Source organism: Syngnathus acus, chromosome 9 (genome assembly GCF_901709675.1).
Source record: "Syngnathus acus chromosome 9, fSynAcu1.2, whole genome shotgun sequence".
Lineage (NCBI taxonomy): Eukaryota > Metazoa > Chordata > Actinopteri > Syngnathiformes > Syngnathidae > Syngnathus > Syngnathus acus.
The window spans coordinates 7,075,205-7,093,679 of NC_051094.1; the positions used below are offsets into that span (position 1 = coordinate 7,075,205).

The 18,475-nt window shown below is 43.5% G+C and overlaps 1 protein-coding gene and 1 long non-coding RNA gene across 10 annotated transcripts in view; one reads left to right on the forward strand and one right to left on the reverse strand.

The window, feature by feature from the left end:
* The window catches only part of LOC119127708 (aminopeptidase O (putative)), a 58,264-nt gene that overhangs the window by 13,002 nt on the left and 26,787 nt on the right, over window positions 1–18,475 (reverse strand). For 4 of the 9 annotated variants that reach the window (XR_005098897.1, XM_037259766.1, XM_037259760.1 and 1 more), the window contains exons 11-13: window positions 17,505–17,565; window positions 14,091–14,153; window positions 13,168–13,248 (exon numbers count right to left, since the gene is read on the reverse strand). Coding sequence is in view for 7 of the 9 variants with exons in the window: in XM_037259766.1 (XP_037115661.1) it covers window positions 13,168–13,248; window positions 14,091–14,153; window positions 17,505–17,565 (205 nt within the window). In the remaining 2 variants the exon portion in view is untranslated. Of the gene's footprint in view, window positions 1–13,167; window positions 13,249–13,325; window positions 13,933–14,090; window positions 14,206–17,504; window positions 17,566–18,475 lie in introns of those variants that run through there. The other 5 variants (XR_005098898.1, XM_037259763.1, XM_037259767.1 and 2 more) reach the window with 5 other exon arrangements.
* LOC119127710 lies at window positions 2,733–5,385 on the forward strand. The gene is made up of 2 exons (XR_005098899.1): window positions 2,733–4,915; window positions 5,190–5,385. It is a non-coding gene; the product is annotated as an uncharacterized LOC119127710 (long non-coding RNA).

The window sequence follows — 18,475 nt, forward strand, 5'->3', positions numbered from 1 at the left end:
TATCTCACGTGGGCGTACGGAAGCATGGGAATAAGCTAAAGCGGTCATGCGGTTGTTGCTTCGTTGCGTATTTATGTAACCCAAAATTGAGAAGACCACGGTCGCACACACACGTACACACTCATGGTTGCAAATTCACATCAGAATCTATCTTGGCTCGCTCTTGGGCGCTTCACTTTCAGAGACAGCCCAAAGAGATTTAAAGGGGTTGTCCAGATAAAACATTTCAATCCTAAATCTGTTTCTGGTGCTTGCCAGCAATCCATCAGGGTCTCCATGGCAACGGCACCAAGTCGAGCTCGAGTTTGTACAGTAAATAGCAGAGCGAGCCGGTAATGGCCCCACGCTTGGATTGATAGTGAACCTTTCATTTTCTCCGTTCATTCCATCGCATCTGCCCAGCGGTCACAGGTAAGCCTTGGCAAGATGAACGCTCATCTGCTCCATTACTAATTAATTACAGCCTTAACTGGAGATGATCGTAAGTCAACGACAAAAGCATTCCTGCAACGGGGAGACACACAAAAGCCTGGAGTAAAGAGTCAAGGATTGCTGACTGTAAAATGTATTGTATATAATGACCCCAAAGAACATTCTGCCATTGGCACCTTTCAAAGGCGCACAGAGGTGTTGCTAATGCTTTCTTTCCCCTGCTTGCGCGCCCGCTAACCCCCAAGGGAGAGTGCGCTGCTTGTTCAGTCGTAGCGCATTAAAGGGTTTGGCGACGTTGAATAACTGTGACATTATAAAACCAAACTGTGATTTCTGAGAGGCCATTGACTTGCGTGTGTGCGCGCGATGCCATTCAGCCGCTTGGCTGCCTTTTATTTCTGTCTGACCGCAGGCTTGTAAAAAGCCATTCTGGCTCCAGCGGCTAAAGGCCTCGGCGTACGTGTCAGGTACTAAGGTTTCACCCGCCCCCCCTCGCTTTTATCTTCCTCGGCCGCCCCACGTCTCCATGGTGGTCTGCTCTCCCGCGACAAGCCCGCTTCTCGTCACTCTTCCTGTCAAGCGCGCCTTTGTCTGCCCCCGTCTTATTTTAGCCTTGATTTAGGACTACAAACATTCATCTGCTTTAACTGCGGTGGCGTTCACGGGTCTTGACGAGAAACGGCGCGCCGGACAGCTGCTGGGATTCGGTGCGGGCCGCGACAGCCTAAGTGGCATCACAAACACTCGCACGTTTAATTAGTCCGTAAGTGCTCGATACGGCTGCTCAGAATTTAAACGCGGAGCAAAGATGGGGCAGATGGTGGGGAGTAAAAGAGCAAGACGAGAGACTTTAAAGCCAAATGATGTAAGGCAGATAAATAATGGTAAAGCGTTGCAGTCATCGAAGCCTCTCTCTCGTTTTTTTTTATTCTCATGGCGCCTATACCCCAAATAGTCAAGTCATAGTAAAGTCGATGAAATAACCGCATCCCGCCCTCACATGTTGCCAAGATGTCCCTCTTCTCATTATACTGCTTGCAGAAGCATGTGTGGGAGACTTTAATAAAAAGGTACAGCAGAGATGACGGAACGCTATAAATATAAAAGTCCATAAATACGGTAAGTGGCCAGAGCAAAATAAAATTCCCAAACTGCAGGGATATGATACTGCAATCTTGTGGTTTCATATGGTCAAAAGAGACGTTATTAAAAACATAAAAATAAAAAGAGGCCTGCTGACATTATAGAATTTGCAAACCAATTTTCTGGTAATGGGATTGGAGATTGCGAAAGGTTATCGGCCAGTCGCACGCTAGCCGTTGGACTGGTGCTATCATCTCCTCCGGCGGTGTTTACACCTGCTTCTGCTGCAGCACGCCGATGATATCGCAGATAGTTCCGGTCACAGACTGATCACTCCGCCGATGACCTACAGTCGGTGTAATCTGATCATTACGGGAATCGGCAGCCCGCCTATCATTCGAAAAGCACTTCGACAACTGCTAGCTAAGGAGCGGATCCAAGGCTGCGTTTGTGTGTTCAAGACACACACGGAGAGAACCCCGCGGCAACAGCAGCCGCGATCAATGTCGCATTGATGTGCTCTCCGACTCGGGAATGTTTGTCGCCATAAAGATCAAATAATGGAAGGCAAAATATTCAAAAAACACGCACACACAGAAATGCCAATCAACTGGGCCATTGGAAAACAAACGTGATTCATTTCATCTTTTCGCCCCGTACGCTAAATGGGTTTTTTCACCGATCCGGCCGGGAAACGTGACACGTCCAATCAAATCAACAACCAGAGGAATTAAGCACTTGCCTCTGGCTTGACAAGCAGCTGGTCTTGAGTATGGTCACTTGTTATCCAGAAACAAAGAAAAGAAATATAAATATTTGTTCACCAGTTGGTTCTTCATTGGTCACATAATGTGGACATTTTCTAGGTATTATTATTTCTTGCTAACATTTACTATATCACTGACTGCAAACTATTTTCAGCAAACACATGGAAACAATATGCTGTACTGTCCTGTTTATCTCCTCCTCAAAAGGTCACTGACGGGTCAGTTGCATTAGCCTGAGGCTTTGTTAGAATGCGTGATGTGTTTGTGTGAACACAGCTAAATCACACCCCTGCTCAAGTTTTTACACATGTAGGATAGTCGCAATACGTGCTACGTGTGCGTTTAAAATGGCTGCCAGGTCTCCAAAAGTTCCCACAGTGCCCAAGCTTTCTGTCTAAGTGTCTCCCACTGCTTGTTGCTCTACGTAGCGCCCAATCTGAAGAGTGTACATAAACAGTTTTCGACCAACCATAGAACAGCGTGGGTTCACCGAAGGGTGGCTAGGCAGAGGTTAAGCTAGTCAGAAATATCCCTGTGGGTTTTGCCATGAGGGAAGATGGTTTGTGATGCCAGCATGTGCACACCATCAGATAACTTTCCATCACCACTTTGTTCTGTCTTTGTGCAGCTGCTGTTATGTAAAATGATACCTTCCTGCAGTTGGGCCCCGATCGGCAAGGCAATTACCACGTTTTCTCTGCTGCTCATCACCACTTTGACTCAATCATTCACACGTCCACACACACAGCTCCAAAACCAGGAGGGAGTTTAATTAATCTCCAGCACTTTTTGAAACCCACAAATGGAGCCATCCCAAGAGAATGCCTCCCTTGGAGCCCAATCACAGTTGCCGCAATTCGCCATTCCGTTGACGACGGAAACGTAAGCAACTCCTCGGCTACCCTCACGACTGGTTTTTATCTTTACACCTTCATCCTAGTTTAGTGATAGCAATTCCCCTGCAGGACGGGGGTTTGTGTTCTGTTTAGTCTGGGGAGTCGAAGATAGAAAAGTGTCTTTTTCACTTTCCGGCTCCTCTGCCAAGGTGTAAAAAGACCTCTTAGATCCAATTTGGTCTTCAACTTGGGGATTGAACCCAGGGTCTCGGAAGCAGCTGCCTAGCATTGCCTTTGAAAGGAGAAGATTTAGACAGCGTGCAGCAACAAATGGATCAAATGAGGGCATGATCTGAATGTGGTGCATTTCCATAACTGAATATTTGGACCTTTAGCCTGTGTAACGAGGGGGGGGGGGTGAGGAAGAAGTGACGGTGGCTTCAGAACAACTTGAAGAAATCAAAGAATTGATGACCAGTTTTTGGCCAGATGGGTGGTCCTCCGTTTATGGCTCAGTTCTAAGGCAGCGCCGTACTTTGAATTTGCACTTACAAAATACAGAGCGGTCTATCACTAAACTATGTTTACCCAGTAGATAAGTCATAGTTACAATCGAAATTTGCATGAAAAACACATCTCACCTATAAATATAAAAGCCAATAAAAAAATATTACAGGGCTAGCTGAGCTCTCCTTGTGTTCTTACATGCAATGCAAATAAACTAGCTTATTTCACGACCTCATTATCTCTAAACCTCGTATATCTGACTGTCGTAAACCTAGGATGAGCTGTAAATTCCTGATCACAGTAAGTAGTTCACCAGACAAAAAATCCAGATAATATTTCATTGAAATATTCCTCCCTTTGTGGAGGTACTTTCCTGCCAAACACGAGGAAGACGAAAATATCTAACATCTAATCACAGAAATTCTTGCCAGAAATCAAGGAAAAAGGTAATCTTAAATTGAGTTATCTCACAGACTCTTAACACGTCATCGTAACAAATAAGGTGTTCAAGTATGAAATGTGACTAAAGGCTGAAAATAGCTGCAGTCCCAGATTTAATTTCCTCTTGTCATTTATTCTGGCCCCGGATCCCGTGGGGTGTGGGAGGTAAAATATCATCCCTGAGGGGTGAAAAGAAACATCAGTCACCTCTGGCCAAACTGTAGCTTCCTTCAAGGACTCCTAGATAAATATTTGAAGTGGTGGATGCAGCTCGTGATAATTGCTGAGGTTAAGAGGGTACGGGCAGACGGGGGCCAGCAGTGGCTTAGCACAGGAAGGCTGCGGGTTCAAGGCCAACTACACCCAGAAAGAGCAGACGACCAGCTGCAGACAGGAGAAAAAAGCACTAAGGTTTTGTAGCACAAAAGGATTGACTGTACTTTTTGCCATTGGGTGCTATAAGGACAATAAGTGTCAGGAATGGCTGCACGTTCAAGACCAAAAAATGCACACAGAGAGCAGACTATAGACTGCAGACAGCAGGAACAATGAGACCAAAGATGAGATGACTTGCAAACAAGAGCAGGGAGTGGCGGCGAGCGACGAATGGAGAGGAGACGGCACAGAGACGCTAGCCAGAGCCAATGAACAGAAAGGTCATGTTCAGGAAAACACACTGTGAATTTGCTTTTGTGTCTGAAGTCAAAGTACATGAGAGGTATTCAGAAAGGACTAAAAGCAGTTATCTTGGGTAGGGAAATGCTCATAAAAGCATAAAGTCGCACACGCTGGGCACATCAACCCACGGCCAAAAGCGCTACAGAGACGAGAGGGCGTGGAAAAGAAGAGGTAAATGGAAAAACACATGGCGAGAAATTCAAACTGTTTTCTTTGTGTTACATTAGAAAGTGTAAACTCCTGGGGAAGATAATCCTTCTATTTACTGCGATAAGCCCGCATCCAGCCTCGCATCACATGATAGCCCAGACGCCCAAACTGCCTGCAGTTGGCACCGACTCGATGGCTTTCACACGAGTGCGCCGGCCTGTCTAACGAGATCTGAGATTACAGCAGACTTTGGATGGAGTGAGACAATAATTCCATGTTGTCATTCCTTTGGCAGAGTGAATTACAGCTTCTTTTGTGGGGGAACATATTTGTCACCACCGTGGCTTTCCTACTCTCAAACGCTAATGTTGAACCATCCTAACACCGTGAAATTCTGAAGATGGCCAAAAGTTCAAAGCGGGAGCCACCATCGTGCATAACATGCGAGAACTCGGCAAAGCTTCTATGCAATAAATGATTTATTGTCCTCTTTTTGTTGTTTTGCTGTGTTTTATTTGGCAACATCTCCAACAACATTGTATCTGAGAGGTGGACAAAATTGATGGTGTTTTCATGACTTGCTTGGGATATTTATTCGGAATCTGGTTCACGGGCAGCATGGTGCCTTCCTGGCTTTTATGAAGTTTCATGACCAGCTCACGAACATTCACCATGCAGTCTCTCTAAAACGTTATATTACAGGTTAAAAAAAATCTCTCGATGTTCTGAGCTCCTTTTCTCCAAGAGTCATACTGGGCGGAATAGAGCTATCCGAAGTTGGAGGTCTGAGTATATACAGCTCAGCTCAGCTTTGGTACAATACTTTCATTTCAATTTTCATAGGATGATATAACGTGGCCTCCTAATCCATAGAGCTGTCTTCCACCTACAAATACTATAGCTATTGGCTTCATATCAGAATATCGGTGTCCGTGTAAACACAACAGCAAAGATAGCTGTATACATTACAAGCCAGCTAGTCAGAGGGGGATCCAAGTTTCTATATACCCTTCGACAACACACGCACAGGCAGATCTCTGGCGATTGGTTTCACGCGCAAAGCTATTCATCATCTTTGGAACACAGCAGCACACAGCTGACATCACTTTTTGCATGCGTGTGCAAGTATGCGTGTGTGTGTGTGTCTCTTTTTGACGAGGCTAATTGCGTTAGGGCCGTCAGAGGGCCCCGTTGGCTCCCCAGTCGTTAGTGGGACCGACAGATGTTTCAGCGCTTAGCACGCTGCAATAATTAAACACCAAAACATTAGCCAGCGTACCTATGAAATCTATGAGGCGTCACAGAGAAAGAGTGTCTCTATTCATCAGCCTCCGCTAAAAAAGTCATCATACCGACCCACATTTTTTTTTTTTATGTCAAGTCAACATGAAGCATAGAAAGGAAAATTACGGAACATATCACAAAATGTCAAGAAGAAGAGGCAGACTGGAAAAAACACGAGTGCAACTCTCGGTGCGTTTTCACGCTCTTTCTATACCACCAATTCATCAAAAGATGACACCAAAGCCCCGGCTGATAGAAAATTAGTAATTGGTGTTAAAGAGGTTATGGAGAGTCTTTGTCATACGTTTATGTTTTTACTCTGCTAATTGGTTATTAATGAAAGCTCAACTAAAAAACAACGGCAGGCTCGCTCTTGCTTGACAATTATTTTTATGGGTTGTGAAGAAGACGCACATTTCCGGTGCATTTTTTTTTTAAACTCAGATCATCTGTGAGCTATTCTATTCTATTCTTCTATTTTCAAGGGTATCATTTTAAAATGAGTTTGATATTCAAGTGTTTTGGGACAAAAAAGCCAGTGGTGTAGTTAAGGTTTAATCAATTAATATCATCAGTTCTGAACATATTTGGGACGCATATTTACTCAGACAATAAACACAAAAGCGACACAAAGCAGAGAATCCCTCACTTGAGAGATTTTAAACGACCCCAAAAAGCAGAACTGCTGCTGAATGATAAATGAGACAAATACACACTGGCACGCTCACGTTTTATCCCCTTTGCTCATTAACGCAACACGAACGGAGCCATCGCTCAGAATAAAAAAGTCGGCTGCTACTGATAGATTGGAATTGTCTACCTTTAACTGTGGAAAATAGGAGTGTCTCTCTCCGTGCAGCACAAATCTTACTTACTAATTGTTGTTTGTTGGGTCAAATTAAACAGAAGCCAAGTAACAACAACCTATTGATGCCATGATTAGTGTGAGAGAACACATGCTCGGGACTTTTTCCCGAGTTAAGGATAAAAGTGAGTGTACGATGGCCTGAGTGTTTTTCTACTGTCGATTAAATATTCTTTGATCTCACCTTTATTGGCATATCGAATGACATGCACAAAACTCCACCTGTCACTACGTCTCGCTAGGACAGATCGAGTTGAAGCTTCAGCGGGCCTTCGTGTTCTCTCACAGATAAAGCAGCCAATTTTCTCTATATGAGCACCTTTCTGTATTTATCGGCATCTCACCCATTTATGGCAGTGTATTAACCTTTCGCCTGGAGTGGAATTGTCACTCCAGTCCACTTTCTGTCCATCCATTAGCTCCTCCACAGTTCCTGCTTGAAAAAACCCTAAAAGAAGGCCATTTATAAAATAGGCCACAATCTATTGGCCAGCCTTTATTTGCAACTAGACTTCTACCAAGTGCACCTTTCAAAGTCCACTTTCGCCACAAAACAAATGGTGTTTGAAATACTTGCATGACCTCTCAGCTATATCATGGGTGAAATTGAAGGGGCGTGTCGTGCATTAGCAGACCAACCTGATGCCTCGCTAGAGCTGATGATGGAGTAATGTTTTGTACAAACACACACACACACAGCATATACTGTTCTTCTGACCATTTCCCATCCTGCTGTGATGAAGCCTGTCCGGAAACAGCCTGCCATTTCCCTGAAGGTTCCAATCGCTCCCCTCCTGCATCATCTCTGATTCATTGCCAATAAATGCCAGAGACGCAGGACCAAAGAGAAAGGGAAAGGGTGATGGAAGGCTGGGAAGGCAATATAAACCAAGAGACATTGATGGGAAAACAAAGAGCAATGGGAAAACAGATGTGTGAAAGATCTCCTCAACACCAGCCTTGCCAGAAATAGTGCTTTGAAAACATGACAGGAACGCTTCGTCAAAGTCACACTGGAGAAGTGTTAAGTATAAGGAATAGAGAGAAGAAGAATCGCTAACCCAAAGATGAAACCAAAAGCATTGTGTTTAAGGCATTTTTGGCTAATTAGAAGAGCTTCACTCAAGTCGTTGGATCGTGGATTTTTTTGGGGGGGTGTTGATGCTGCTCTTTGCTCTCTGGTGGATCCATGTTTGAAAACGCCAGATAAAATGTTCGCATACTGTTGAGTATATCCTAAAATAGAAATGAGTAACTGTACATACTTTTGAAATACACCAACGCTCCTCTGCACTTATTCCAATTTAACTTCAATCGCGCTGAACTATTAAATCCTTCAACATCCTCGCATATCATTAAACTAACTCGACCAAGGCTCCAAAGACCAGTGAAGTCTGTTCCCACAGACGCTCAATAAGCTGCTCCCATAATGAGCAGGAACCAAGTGGCGTGTTTTCCTAGCGTCCTATCGAGTCAAGTGGGAAGGAGCAGACTGCAACGGAGGTGCAAATGAGGTGACGGCAGCATTTTGCCTTCCTGCAGTCGCTGCCAAAATTAACGAACATATTGCACGTTCTTATTTGACCATGGGCGACAAAAATAGTGTAGAAAAACGGGACAAACGCAATGGTTGAATCAATTGTCGGAAGGAATGTCAAGAATCTAAGATTATCTCCCGGATGTGTTTATTTGGAGGAAGCATAAGAGGAAATATCGTTTAAATGCTGGACAAACCTGCACATTTACACAAAAGTCGAAGAGTTCGTTTGTGTTCTACTCAAGATATGTACAACAGAACTCCCACTAGTCATTAATAGCTGTGGACCATAAAGCTCAATGGAGGGAAAAGACGCAGAAATGCTTCAGGCATGCTAAATTTAATCAATTCAGATGATCGTGTGAGTAGTCAAAAGGCCCGCAAGGAAGTCCAGGTGAATAATTTGATCGATTTTCCATCTTGCAAGTGCTATTTTTAAAGAGACCTTATCAATGCCAGAAAAGTCCTATTAGGCGTTCCCAGCCATTTGCCGCTTGCAGGTTTCCTGTTCTGACCAAGAGGGGCAGACGGCGGCCTCATTATGTCGACCAGAGAGGAAAATGAGAGCAAAATGAGGCCCATTACCACACGGCCATGACTAATATTCCGCTATAGACTTCCCAGCACACCGGACACATGTATGTTGGCTACATGTGCGTACGCTCGTTATACGTGTCTACGAAAAGTAACGGAGGTTAGGCGTAACAATCAATAACATTACAGCAGAAACACGTACGAAGGCAAAGGGGAAGTTGCTCATAAACTCGGACTTTATTGGAATGACCAGAACTGGCGGCTCAGCAGGGGGTGTCTGGCTCTTTCTATCGCTTGACTTAAGAGTGTGTGAGCGCACGTGTGTTGTATTCCCTAATCATCCATCAGGTCATTAGCCCGAAATGCCGTCCGAGCTACAGACGCTCCACCTCCCTCAAGCTTTTCTCTTTCTCGACACTCTTGACCTCTGACATCATTGCATTCTTCAATTAGTTTACTTCTAATTCTGAGATACTCAAGATACCAAACTGCAACTGCAACCAACAAGACTTTTGCACAGTCCCGGCCCTCCGTTAGACATTGAAGAGTATAAAAACGTGTCAATTCCTGTATGGAATTTGCACAATCTTGCACAAAACCAAATAGCTGAATATACATTTTGAGGTACATAATTGAAACAGCTTCGATTTTTACGAGGGCTGGGGAACCTCCAGCCCATATACGGCCTGGCCTGCGAGAGTCTTTGATCCGGCCAGCCATGCAATTCAAAAACAAACAAAACCTCAGTGGAGCCACTGTTAAAATAGCCAAAACAGTGCAACCCACGATATCATAAAATATAGAACATTTGTTCATTGCTTCGTATTTTTTCATAGCGGGTAAATTCTGAATGGCCCTCAGAGGACTTTCTAAAAACAAAAAAACGATGTATGGTAAAACATTTCCCCGAACATCGTATAGTGCTAAACCTTTCATACAGTTTCCAGTCAAGTCGTAACAACCACCTCCTTAATTTCCCTCAATGGATTCTTTAAGTATACAGGGGGTCCTCGGTTAACGACAGAATTTAGTTCCTATGGCAACATACTCCGAATTTGTATTCGTCAGACTGCGCAATAGTCTCTTATTAACTTACAACAACAAAGTAGTGAAGTCAGAATCACACCAAAATTACACGTGCCTTTACGAACTGTGCCACGGGAAATAACCCAATTCCACCTAATTAGTCCAATTGTTCTTTCGACTATAAATAATGTACCTTTGTTTGTCTTTTAATGCCAGCATAGCGACAGGCAGGCAGAACAATGAAGACGTCTCCACTAGATGGCAGAAGGTACAATTAGCCTGTGCAGCAACCTGTTGCCGTTCACACAGCAGAGCTTTGTGTTCAACTTGTGTGAAGCCTTTGTTCAATGTGTCACAAGATTTTCTCCAATATAAATATGTGCCTTGCATCAATCAGGTTTGAGGAAACACGGATCGATTCGCACTTATCTTCATGGCCCTTTGCTACCTCCTTTCTGCTGTCAATAACATTCAAACAACAGGCTGGTGGAGAGAGATGCACAGAGGAGGGGGCCGAGGTGAAATTGGACTATTAGCGTTTGAAGTACATGAAGGAGTACTATAAAGTACACCTGGTCCATCCATGGGGCAATCTGCACACACATCAACAAAGGGAGGAGCGTGCCTGGATGCAGGGGAGAGGGTTGAATGCAAAGGGGAGGTAAAAAAAAAAAAATTTTAAAAAAAAGGTGGCGGTAGAGGGGTCACTTCGTGTTTCCTTTCAGCATGGCTTTTATGGTGTAACTTCAAACGCTGACCTCCCCCTCCCTCTATCCGTCCAGGCACTCGTCCCCTCCCTCTCTCTCACTATTGTGTACGGCCAAGTGGACAGCAATTGGCCATTCTTTCATGAGGTGGATTATGGCACCCTCCCTTCACTCCATCTTCCCCGCTCTCCACCTCCGACAGGAAGAGGTCCTTTTGCTGCCACTTTTGGAAGTAAGTGTTTGTGCACGAGTGTGCGCCTTGTAAATATACCAAAGGGTAGTTTCAGGCGCTTGAAAAAAGGGCCGCTCCGCTCTACAGGCATATGCAGGCCCCTGGATGGGAAAAAAAAAAAAAAAAGGAAAAGAGTGCACTAATCTAGATCTTTCCAAAAAAAATTCTTGTCCGGGCTTGAGTATGCTGTGAATTGCAGCTACGTGTACAACTAAGTTTTAAATAGACACACAACAACACGTTGAAAGCTATATAAAGTGGTACCTCTAAAGTCCAACACAATATGTTACGGGACGCTGCTTGGAAACAATGATTTCCCATAGGATAAAATGAAAAGCAAACAGTCTGTTCAAGAGTCAAACTGTCGACATTACAGAACTTCGTGTTCTCACTAACATTCCAAACTGCTAAGTGTAAAAATAAGCTGAAAACTGTTATGAAGATGTAAAATCAATACTAGACTTCTCACGTGTCTAATTTGTCATGCAAGTGACTTTAGCTCATGCTAATACTAAAACACGCTACCTTGACATGAGTATAGCATTTGAGCATTTTCCATTTGTGAAATTATAACCAGAAAAGCGCCAATTATTGCAGGGGGATGTTAACATTTGGCCCAGCTTTTGCTTTTCCTTTTCTTTCTATTTTCTAGCAGTATATAAGCAAAGGTTAGGAGGCTTTGCTAGGTGAGGGAGAATTATTCCACCACACACGAAGATTACTGTAAATATAAACAGTGTAAATTCCCGCCATGCAGAGCCCACTGCTGGTGTGTGTACAGAATGAAAACAAATTTCCCCATTTAGCAAAGTTGAGCAAATGTTCCCTGGATGTCCCAGGAGCAAGTACAGTCTTTCAAAACAATGTGTGCGTCAAGGCACACATTTTACATAAAAAAAAATCTCACTGTTGGCAAAATTGGATACGCTGGTTGATGTGTGTAAATTCTGCCATCTAGTGGAATAGCACTTAATTGACTGTCACAATATGTCAGTGGCATAGATAGCTGAACAAAGAATACATTGTTTACAGCAAATACATCACTTTTATACCAATTGGATCATTTCCTATGGCATACTAGTTGGAAATTCCAGATCTAGACTAAACTATTACAGACAATGAGAAAAGCAAGCACACACTTTGTGATGTCTCCCACATTTGGAAAAATTGCTGAAGACGTTAAAAATGTGAATGCATGTACACTTTGTGTCTTTCTCCTTGAGTTCACATAATTTCCCTTCCGTATGTTCTTCTCTCTCACCGTTGTCTTAAAACCCCTTTTTTTCAATCAAGTGTCAAAAAGACAAAGCAGGCACGTCCTTTGATATTCTCAATGTATGCCAGGCCTCGCGTGAGCTGGTGCATGACAGCAGTTTTCAAAATTCAGAGGTCTGTGTGACTTATGGGGCATATTTTTGCTGACTTAAGAGGATCCACTGTATCATATTAAATGCCCTTACTCCTGCACAAAATAATAAATAAATAAAATGGTTTGTCAAGTGCTTCGTACAGTCCAGAAGCACACGGAGGGTGATATATAAACGGCGCGCTACTCTGGCTAATGACTCCCGGCCCCCTGCGTGGCTCTTGGATCAGTGTGCGTCCATTAATGATGCAGGCGTATGTTTGTGTGTCAATTAGCGGGTGGAAGGGATTAGCTGTCCCTGGGGATACCTAATTAACGCCACACACACGCACTTGTATGAGAGTCTTGTTTTTTCGGGAGCTTGGTACGATTTTAGTGGGTGATCTACAGGCCAATGTGACAAGAAGTACTGCAGCCAATGACACAGACCTTCACTGGCAGAATGTCATGGCCAAATTGCGTCCACTCTTCCCCCCCCCTCCTTTCTCATACACACACACACTGACCATGACCGCATGCAGACTGAGTGGCATGTGATGTATACAAGTGCTTAAGAGGTTAAATATGTGGGCAGAGGGTACACCACATAAACAGGCAAGTGTGTCTATCCTACGAGCCCCGACACAAACATAAGTGACATTTTGTGATTTGGGGGGGGGAAAAAAAGAATGCAAAAGAGCCAAGTAAAAAGTTGTGTTAATGTTAAGTCAATTGCCGCTTACCTCTTTGTAGTTCACCTTGGGCTCTGATCGCTTCCGCTTTCTGCCCTTCGCCTGATGACTGAGGAGAATCCATTTTGCAACCTGCGGGAAAAAAAATGAGGCGGGTGGGTGGTGGAGGAGGAGGGGGGGAGAGCAAAGAGAAGGAGGAGGGAAATGAGGGGCGTAATGAGGTGGAAGAAAAAAAACACCAAAAAGTAGTGTTGAGTGAGCTATGAGAACAGGGGGGGGTAAAAAAAAAAAAAGTGAGCGGCGAGGGAGACAGTGAATGCACTTAACCTGTGTGTGACGTCGCTGGAGTGGAAAGTCACACTGGGATTTATTTGAGAGAGTTGCTCAGTGAGCCACACTAGCCTTAACTTAACATACAGTGCACAATCTCTCTTTCATTCTCCTTCTCACTCGCTCTCTCTTTTTTTTTTTTTTTTTTTTTGCAGACAAACACATTAATTCCAACCTCTCAGCGCTCCGTCACGCTCCATTTATAACCCAGACAAACAGACGACTGAGACAAAAGAGTTAATAGTGAAAGTGCAGCCCTGGAGCGCCCGCAAAACGGAGCTGCATTACACAGTCCAAAAAGCTCTGTCTTGAACGTGCACTTTTTGCTGCGGCTTCAGAGGGAGTCATTCTCAAGTATCTGCCACAAATGGTGAACTTAACAGGAGAAGGGGGGGGGGGGGGGTATTTGGGAACTGTACGGACGCTTTTTGCGGAATGTGATAGGAGGCACGGACAGAAAAGCAACAGATGTACAAGCGACGGGCACTGGGAGACGGGGGAAAGAAAAAAAAAACAGATGTGAAGATGAAAGATGCTATCAAACATGAAGAAACACAAGATTGCAAAACAGACAAACAGTGGCAGAGAGTGCCAGGAATGGGAAATAGTTGAAAGTGGAAGACAAAGGGAAAATAAAGACTTACCTCCTCCTTGACTTCCTTCACGAGCGTCGCCTCAGACCACACGGCGCTCCTTTCGTGCAGCCACTGGACGACAGAGGAGGAGAAGAGCCGTGAGTGATCGGGACAGAGTGGAATGCTGTGCAGAGAGAGAAAGAGAGAGAGAGAGAGCAGGAAGGGGAGGGAGGAGAGGAGGAGAGGTGGGAGTGCAATCACTCGCTTCTTGGACGGAAACTCGCGACTTGACTCTTTGGAGGAGGAAGTGGATGAAAGGCGATATCTGACATCAGAAGGAACGATCGCATCATGCTACACACACACGCACACATAAACAAGTACAAACACACACACCACTTACTTTCTAACCTTATTAAAGGCTTTCAGCAGGTCTGATGCCAGAGTGATGTGGACCGCACATCAATAGACAAAAGGAGCACTCACAGCCCGGACCTCCAAGACTCAAACCCGCAAAAATCACTAAGTGAACGGCTGTGATCGTTATTTAAAACGAGGAATGTATCGTGTTCAATAAACAAAAAATTAGTCAGATGAACTGGATGGGCTTTGATGTTGAGATTTTTCATTTGAAATTCAAATATTTTTGTAAATTTAATCCAACTTGGTTGCAACTTCATTGACAAAAAAAAATACTCATGGACATATAAAATATTTAGGAAATGAAAACAAAATTATAATGCAGGATGCCACCCCCCCCCCCCCCCCCCCTTCCCTTCCACGTTTCCACAAAGGGCCAGTCAGGATCCAGTCTGTAGTATCTCCTCCTTTGGCCCCATACAAAGTCCAAATACTACGAGCGCATGCCTCAGTGTGTATGACACAAAGCTACTCCAGCAGAAATAGCGTGGCAGGCAAAGATGGAGAGCGGCTCAGAGGAAGTTGTCAGAGTGGGCTGCGGAGAAGCCAGTGAGTGCTGAGGCAGTAAATTGGCATTGTGTAACGGGATAGCACACATAGCTCTTTTTGCAGCCTTGATCCGCGCTGCCATTCCACAAATAGCAAGACTTTTTGTCTACCTCGCTGCGAGTCCCCCCCGACACCCCTGTCCGTGTAGTGTCTCTTCCAGTCAATCAATATTATCTGGATTCACCATCATCTCATCTTGCTCACCTCACTTTCACCTGATTTTTTTTTTTAAATCTATAAAACAAGGCTTGTTTGATGCTAAATATTTCCAGTGTTGCAAATAAGATTCACGTCATTATTGTTGGAATCCCATTTGTCCATATGCCAGATCCATTCAAACTTCTAAAGCTATTTTTGTTACATCAACCAGTGATACTGTAAGATAAAAATACAAATATGGAGCGGATAACGTTGGCTGAAGGAGCCGCTCTTGTAAAATCGTGGTCCGTATCTTTATTTAAACAAAGTAGCTCAGCCTACGTGCATCCTCCCAAAGAGACTGCTTAGTCATCTGTTGATGTGTCCAAAATAAGCCGCAACTTGTCTTTCCATTCTGGTTCTGTAGCTGCGGGACAGCTAAATGTCATTGTTTAATATTGCCTGCCTTTCCGCAACTCAAGCCTCCGCCGAGAGCCCCGCGGACGCAGAGCAAACACCACAAAGTCAGAGAACCTTTCCTTTCCTTTTTGAAGCATGTTTGTGTCCCGCGTACACGGCATACACAAGCGCGTGCATTTGTAAAAGGTTTGGATCGATGAGGCTGATCTGATTAGGCGGTGACTGGCACATCAAATGCAAGAAAAAAGGCCTCTGCTGCGGGCCAATCGGGAACGACAAAACACAAGTCTGCTCCCTACTCTGTCAGAAACAAGCCCCCACCCCTCCGAACCTGAAGGCTCCTGTTACATCATCAAACTGAAAGCTCCCAGCCAGACGGTAACACATACACTGCTGATTAAGATGAGTCATCATGAAGGGGAAAAAGGACAATCGACATGCGGCGAACGAGGATTGATTATGGAACTGACAAAGCCAAAAATCACGCTTATTGATGAATAATCACGCGTCATCTTTAAGAGTCGCCGCTCATGTAAAAGATGTGCTTCATTAGCACAATCGTCAGTCATCCCTCCAAATTTTTGTGAATTAGACCACAGACAGTTTGATTTATATGACGGTCCAATGGAACTACGTGTGACTTCATTTGTTGTTAATGAATGGAGCCCGTCGCTCCCGTGTTGATTCGCCGACAAGGATGATTGATATGTGCAATATTCACCACATGCGTGATGATGTCACAGCCCGCAGTAGACACAAAGTGGCCATCAAATAGTAAATAAAAGGGAACTGAAACACGAATTGCCCGTTGAAATCATAATAAAAGGAGGTTTAGGATTACTTCAAATAATAACACACTGCACACTTCATTTGGTGCAATCAAATGAGATGCAATGCAAGAGCCGTGTTGAAAATTCTGCCTCGAAGACAATAAAGCTCACCAATAAACCTCCACAATAAAAATAATAAACCTATTGCCAAATCAATAGGTGACCTATTGAAACAGAGCATTATTAGTCCCTCCTTATTTTAGGTCACTAGGGTCTTCTCGGATCGTTTTCTTCAACAATTCAATTTCCTCTCACTTTTAACCATCTTGATATTTTTGACTTGCTTCGTCCTCATTACACTTGTTTTTCATCAGGACATTTTGTTACAACTGTTGTTAATTTCGTGTCTTTTTCTGCTGTTTTTGGAAAGTTCCCGCTGTTATAATTGTATTTATAATCATGCTTCCTGTTCAGTGCATGCATCGCAATGAATGCTTAATGAGAACCATGTGATCTGCTTCATTTGACGATTGAAAGGACCAAAAACAATTCCCATGTGTTGCTGTTATATTACATTATTTTTTTTTACTTAATCCATCACAACTCTGTGAACCTCAGCTGACAGACGCCAACAATTTTGGCATTCTCTTTTATTGTAATTGTGGCCTTTTCTGCGACTCTCCTCCTTTTGTATTTCATTATTATCTACTTTTGATCATTCACGTGCCATTTGGAGTCTTTGTGGCTCATTTTGTCAACCGTTTCACGTGTTCTCACTTCAATTTGATCAATTATGACTTTTTCTCCTGCATCCTCCTTGTCTTGTCACGTCTCTTGTCATAACTGACTAAACAAAAACTTTTTTTACAATGCAAATAGCAAGTGTAAGAACAATAACAACCATAGTGGATTATTAAAAAAAAATCCTGTTCACTTCAGTCTTGAGATTGTTGGCCTTAGCATGTATTTGCCGTGCATCGCAATACATGCTTCATAAGAGGCATGTGACTCGCTGCTGCGTGACATATAATTGGAAGGAGCAAGAACATATAAGCAGAGTGATTTATGTGAGATGACAGTGAAACATTACATGTGTGCTGCAGAAACAGTCTAGCCAATCCATTTAAGAGTTGATGTTACTACTAAAATGAAGAATTAAAAAGGAAAAAAAAACAAAAAAACTCACCTTGGGAATTCCTGGTCGATCCAGCCAGTCGGCATAAATGGTGTCGAGAGTTAGGTCTTTTCTAAAACACAACGGCACGAGTGTTAGTATTTTCCCAATTATTATGAATGTTATTGCCCAAAATACGCAATGAAGTCAAGGCTGTGGGAATATGTTAACAGCAGATTCAGGGTTGGCGCCAACACCTTAAACAAAACGTAGGGCACACCCAGAGAGGCATGTCAAGACAATCAAGTCATTTTCAATGTATGCCGGGAGAGTAAACAGAAGGCGCGTGCGGCCCAAAAAGTCGCAGCACACACTCTGAGACCCTGATGCTTAATAAACAGAAACGTGCACGCAGACATTCCGAGAGTGTTTGTCATTCTGTACACACAAAGGATCATGGTAAACACAACATATTTCCACATCATTATTCCGAGTCTGGGCTTGAGGGGAATTCCACACTTGGCTAGGCTGATTCATTTATGGTACATTAATGTGTCAGTGAAGTCGTGAAATAACTTTTCTAATTAAACTTTTATGTTAAACCTTTGGAGTTGAAAAAAAAAAAAACACAAGCGTACTGTAAGAATGAGATCATGTTAAAGTTTTATTTAACAAAGTGCTAACCATAACCTGCTCAAGTAAAATTGAAGCACTGTTCCTTGCCAGAATGCGATGCATCTTTTCAGGTTGTTAGATTTAGGTCAGGGCTCTGGCTGAGTCATTCCAAAGCATTTTTGCTAGCCATTATGTGCTAGTAGTCATCTCGAAAGGTGAAATTTCATTCAAGCTCATCTATCTAGCAGACATCTGAAGTTCAAGGGTCAAAAATGACATTTGGAAGTCACGCCGCCGTACGTCATCGTTGCTTTAGTTTTTGACATTTTTGTGAAGAGGGGAAAAAAAAAAAAAAAAAAAACGATACTCATTTTATTTATGCTACAGAGCATAAATTTCTCACACCAGCAGGATTGAACTGTTTAACA